The sequence below is a fragment of the Sipha flava genome, unplaced genomic scaffold (genome assembly GCF_003268045.1).
Source record: "Sipha flava isolate LNK unplaced genomic scaffold, YSA_version1 18369_pilon_pilon, whole genome shotgun sequence".
In the NCBI taxonomy this organism is placed as follows: Eukaryota; Metazoa; Arthropoda; class Insecta; order Hemiptera; family Aphididae; genus Sipha; species Sipha flava.
In genome coordinates, this window is record NW_020272272.1 from 1 (window position 1) to 6,314 (window position 6,314).

Below are 6,314 nucleotides of genomic sequence, written 5' to 3' on the forward strand. Positions count from 1 at the left end.
TATCCCCTCCGCCATTCTTGTGGTCAGCAAGCTGTCGTACATTATGCTCCATAAGAGCGGACCAAGTACAGATCCCTGCGGTACTCCACTAGTTAATTTCATCGCATCGTGACCTTTGCCGTGGATTATCTCTCTGTCACATAAATAATTTCTCATGACCCTCACTAGATATTCAGGTACTTTTTTATTGATCATTGCCTGCATTATTGCCCACCATGGCACCGAGTTGAAGGCGTTGGCAACGTCAATCGTAATCAGCACACACAGTTGAATTTGGCGTAGCGTCCCTGCTCCGGTGACTGCTATCTCCGACATAACTCTGCCAATAGCATCCACCATCGAGCGACCTCTCCTAAATCCGTACTGGTTTTCCGCTAGTGCAGTTTTCTCTCTGATCATAGCTTCCTCTATGCGGTTACAGAGTATTCTCTCATATAGCTTCCCTGTTGTGTCTAGCATACATAGCGGGCGGTAACTCGATAGCTGCTCTGTTGGTTTGTCCCCTTTACGCAGTAACACCAGTCTCGCTTGCTTCCATGGTTTTGGGATCACTCCGTCCGTCTATCATGCACGGCCCATAGACTCCCTGAAAATTTTTTGGATGCGTCTTGACTGCCACTTTCAGCGTCTCGTTCGGTGTACCGTCTGGCCCAGCGGCTTTCTCTGGGTACAGTCTAGTACTTGCCAGTTCTAATTCCTGGAGTGTGACTGCGGGTATTGGCATTGTTAGCTGTTGTACGTCTTCTTCTTCGATTATCGGGTGGGTCGGGAATAGCTCCGCAATTATGGCAGGAATAATGTTTGTGGGGATTGCCGGTAATTTCCCAATCTTCTTCATCACTGTTCTGTATGGCGTCCCCCATGGATCGCGGTCGACCTCAGCACACAGGTTCCTCCAGCAGGCCTCTTGACTCCGCCTTATTACCAATCACAGTGTTTTCCTAGCTGTCTTGAAAAGTTGTTTTTCTTCTTCAGACAGACCTTTCATTGCTGCTTTTTGATACCATCTTCTGGCAGTTAGTGATGCCCTCCTTAGCTCTGAGATTTCGTTGGTCCACCAGTATTGCGGTTTGTGGTAACCGCGTGTTGGATTTATTCTCGGGATGACAGCATCGCACGCTCCCCTGATGTTCTCCATTAAGTCGTGTGCATTTCTTGGTAGTTGCTTGCCATCTAGATACTCTTTAAGTTTTCCCTGGTCAACATTCTTGCGGCACCACCCCGTGGGACCATCGGGATGTCTCTCCGGATTAGATCCAATTCTGTAGAAGAGGTATTTATGGTCGCTTCTTGTTTCCTCATCTAGTACGCTCCAGTCTACCATTTGTCGTGCCGTGATTGGCAATGCAAACGTCAGGTCAAGGATGGAATGGCTTGATGCTCTTTCGAACGTGGGTGTTCTTCTAATGTTGCATACAATCAGGTTCAGAGAAGCAGCTAAGGCTGCGAGCTCGTCGCCTCTTTGATCAGTTATCGATCCCCACTCAAGGTTCTTAGCATTGAAGTCTCCGGCTAGTATAACTTCTCTAGATCCGCTCCGCATACTACTTTCTAGCCGCTCTAAGTACTCTATATACTCGTTTATCGTTATGTTTGGCAAAATGTAGCATGAGTATATTCGGACCCCTCCTATCCTCACCCACACATAGCCCCTATCCGTGTCGTCAGTTTCTTCTAGTGCAGTGCCCTGATGGATTGCTATTGCAGTTTTCCCGTCTTTATCCGCGTACCAATGGGGCGGTGTAGCGTTCTGCTCACATATGATTAAAACGTCAGCCTTCTTTTCGGTGGCGATTTGGAGCATCAACTGCTGTGCCACCTTGCAGCAGTTGAGGTTTATTTGTAATATTCTCATCATCGCGTCTTCCTGCTGTTCTCTAGGAATCGCCTGAATGTTGCGCATCTCCCACTACCAGAGAAGTGGTTTCCCGATGCTTCTACACCATCTTCTTCACATAGGCCACACCATGCCTCTGCATCACAGTCCTTTCGTGTGTGCCCAGTTTTCCAGCAGTTGATACATGTACTTGAACGATCTGGTCCAGTGCACGTGTTCTTTCAGTGGCCGAAATCCAGGCAACGAGCACATCTATTCATAGGTATGCGTATTTTTATTGAGCATACTGCCCAGCCGACACGCAACCGTGGACCCATAGCTAGTTAATTCTTAACTCTGGCAGGAAGCAGAACCACAGCTGTTGCTTTCCCTTGGAAGTCGGACTTGATCGCTTTGATGTTTTCCGTCGTCATTTGAATCGTTGCTCTTTCCGATATTGCCGTTGCGAGTTCTTCCGGTGTTGCATCTGCGTCAAGACCACGTATCTCCACTGCTACGTTATTCGTTTTATGGTGTGTTTCGGTTCCTGTTATTTTCTCTACTATGTCTCTCACCTGCGTAGTTTTGTTTATTCTTTTACTCATCTGTAATAGGAGATCTCCGCTCGCGGTTTTCTTCGTCATTCCTATTTCGTCCGTTAGCCCAGCATCAACAAGTCCTTTCTTCAGATTTCTTAGCGTATCTGCATAGGTCTTATCTTCGTTTACCTTTACAATAAATGCATTCGGTACTTCTTTGGCTAGTTTCTTTTTCATGCCTTTCTTAGTTACTTCAGTCCATTCAGAGTCTCTATCCACGACAGGTACACATCCAGTCTCTGCTACAGCTACAGGCTCCAGCTGATTTTGCTGCTGCTGCTCTGGTTGCTTCTGTTCCCATTGCTGTTGAGGTCGGTTCATGCTGGAGGGATCACAACTCACCGTTTGATCCGGTTGCAGGGGCTGTTGCAGATGCTGTCGCTGCCGCTGCTGTTTTTGCAGCTGGGGTTGCCACTGCTGTTGTTAGTGCCGTTGCTGCTGTAAATGTTGTTGTTGTTTTTGTTTTTCTATCTGTAGAGTCAGTATGGGGATTGCTTCGCTTTGGTTTTTTAGCGTTTCTCAGACCTCTGTTAAGGCCACGGAGATTTGGCAATCTTGTGTAAGCGAAGTATCAGGTGACTTATGTGACTGCTTCAGGCTTCTTCGCAACTGGTGGTTGTCTTCCTGGAGTTCTTTGATCTTTTCCAACATTTGGAGGTGTTGATGTTGGTGCTGCTGTTGTAATACCCGCAAGCGTTGTTCTATAACCCCCGGGGACCTTACCATTCCGATGGCCTTAGCTATTTTGGTGAACTCCCTGAAACATTTGCCAAGCGACCTGGTGCCGTTCTTTATGTCCAGTTTCGTATTAGGTGCAGCAGCAACTGATGCTTCAAGCACCTCTAAGCATGTAAAGGTATCTTCTAGCAGCTTTGAATACTTGACCTCTGCTTGTGGCCTTGTAATAGCTTGCGGTTTGTCAGTCTGGGTGACCATTTATTCTTCAGCACGGTCACCCAATAAATCTGGGGATTTCAAAGTTTTACTTTCCCAACTTACTTGCGAGTTGCGTCACTTGCTGGCTTGTTATAGTGAATAAATAAAAAAGTTTTTTTATTTGAGTATCCGTTTTTTCTTGGATTATTGTTCTTTGAGAAGTTTTTAATTCTAAGTAATTATTCTAAATCTGCAGACGATGTTTTGCAGCCATTATTCTTGATACTCGTAAAACAATTTTTAAGCTGACATGTTGATTTTTAGTAAATAATTCTACAAAAACATATGGTTAACTAACTCAGAGTCCTTCATATTTCTAAACTTTATGTCTTCGAACATTAAAAATTTGAAGATTTGTATACCTACTTCTTTTCAAAAGAAAACATACCGCTTGCGCGACTGGTTTTGGTTCGGCGGCGCGCACCAGTTGATACAAAATAATATTGATATCAATAAAAAGTAAGTACATTCCTGCATACATTTATCACGGCAATATTTAAAAAAAACTACGTTGATTAATTTACCTTATCGAAAAGCTTTTGTGAAACATCTGTACACCATTTTTTCAATTCTTATGTATTTATTGGATTAACTGCATTGGTACAATACAATAAAAAGGAATGAAAAGTTAAAATCATGTTAAAAAAAAAATAAGCTGTTTATCCATTTTTATACTTATTTATAAAGTATGAACATAATTAATGATAATGTTTGAAAACATTTAATATAGTAAAATGTTGATAAAAAATTTTTATTTTTTTTTCCAATAAATGTTAAACGATAATGAAAAATGTGTACATCCTAAGTATCAAAAACAAGTATCTTTTGTAAGTATCTTTTTTTTTAGTATCTACATTTTTTCATTTATTAGTTTTTAAAAGTCATAAAATATCGGATATTTAAAATATGAGTTTCATTTAATTTTGGTAGATTATGATTTCACGGTATTTTAGTTTTATCTTCCCATTACAAAGTATCTAAATAGCAAAAATCAGTATAATTTTTATACTGATATTCACTAATAATAAAAAGTTTATTTTAAATAAGTTAGTCGTATGCTATTTAAAATTCTAACATAACCTAACAATCCACTGATTGATATCAACATTTCATAAATGATCTAGCACTAAATAAATGTATAATACATTGTAATAATGTATATATATAAACAGGGTCGGACTGGCCCGGACCGTAGGTCCGCCGATCGCATACTGGGCCCCCAAACTTCATGTTCAATGTTCATATTTTAAAATTGTATATGATATTATAATTTAATTAATTTAACTGTATTTAACCATGTCTTAACATTGAAGGACTCCTTATTGCGGTACAGTGGTCTGAAAATATTTAGACCGTTGTTGCACGGATACCTTTTTATTTAGGAAATAAATAGGTTTTAGTATAAATATCAAATATTCTTTACGTCATGCAGTCGAACCGCTATCGATAAAATGGTTTTGTCTTCACAAAATTTATAATATTTATATTATATATTATATAGTTTTATTGTAAAATCGTTTTTTCCCGTGTTGCTTTGGGGGTAAGTGATAATTATTGTCCATCTGTATATTCGAATGGTTTTATTTGTTTAGTCGAATTTAGGTCTATATTAAGATCATATTACTGATAACTACTGATAGTAGATAGGTATTATTATTGTTATATTCTCATTAGTTAATGCAATAACATAACATAAATATTACACTACTGGCACGCCGCACATCTGCACATGTCCTGTTGACGATTGCTTTCTACTACGCCTGTTATTTTGTTCTTTTTATAACTTTTATTTGTTATACTGTAAACATGAGTACCAAATTAAAATGTGGTGCAGAAAAACGGCGACTAAAAGAATAAAAATGTTAGCCAAAGCCGGTTCTGATCCGAAACAAAAAAAGTTGTCGTTTTCAAAAGGAGTCAAAAATACAAATATCAACTCTAACGTTTACTATGAATTTTCAAATGAAGACAATGTTACCATTTCGTCTGAGTCAGAAGTATAATTAGTTATATTATATTGTACATTATTGTATTCTAATTTCATAAAAATATTTAATTTATTTACATAAATGGTGTATTCATTAGAAGAAAAAAGACAGATACAATTTGTGAACCGGATTTACCAGTTGCTTCAGATCAAAACAAATACAATTATACTTCAACTGCAAAAATCGAAAAGTATATACCGAAAACAAGTTATGAAGATGAAGAATCTTCTAAACAAGAATCAAACTCTACTTCTGTTATTGGTAATGTTGTATTTTTTATCATGCCGGATCACAAAAGTTCAGTAAAAGTAAAATTGGCTTTCCTAAAAAATCATCCAATTCAACCAGTCTCTTTGGATTTGGATGATAAAATTCCTTTTGATCGGAATAAGGTTTACTTTTAAATAATAAGTAATAATGATAAAATTTATAGAAAATGGCTGTCTTATTGTTCATATAATAAAAAAATATTTTGTACTACTTGTATGACTTTTGGTAATTCTCAGGAAAATGTTAATAATTTAATAAATGGATTGTTAGTGGGTAATCCAAAAAGTCTATATGGTACATTTAAAAAACATGAAATATCTAAAAATCACTATGCAGCAGCTTCTTCTTTACTTCAAGCAAATTTAAAAAATGATATTGGTAGTTCTATCAATATTGATGTTAAAAAAGTTAATTTAAAAGAAATTAAATGTAAACGTTTAGTAATTAAATGACTCATTGATAATATAACATTCATTGGTAGACAAGGTTAATCATATAAAGGTAAAGATGAGGTTGTTTATAATTTAGAAGATAAATCTGTCAACCATGGATACTTTTTAGAATTAATCTGGTTAATAAAAGATTATGATATAGTTTTGAACGAACATACACAAAACAGTATTCATTTAAGCAATAGCGAAAGAAAAAGAATTATGTAATGTTAACATTTCTAATCAAGTTAATGGCCATGAAAGGGGTTCATTG

At 37.8% G+C, this 6,314-nt stretch overlaps 1 protein-coding gene across 1 annotated transcript; it reads right to left on the reverse strand.

Moving 5' to 3' along the window:
* Positions 1–928: 928 nt before the first annotated feature.
* On the reverse strand, positions 929–1,903 carry LOC112680997. Its single transcript, XM_025551264.1, has one exon. It carries the CDS (start codon positions 1,901–1,903, stop codon positions 929–931), a length of 975 nt encoding a protein of 324 aa, XP_025407049.1.
* Between the last annotated feature and the right edge of the window lie 4,411 nt (positions 1,904–6,314).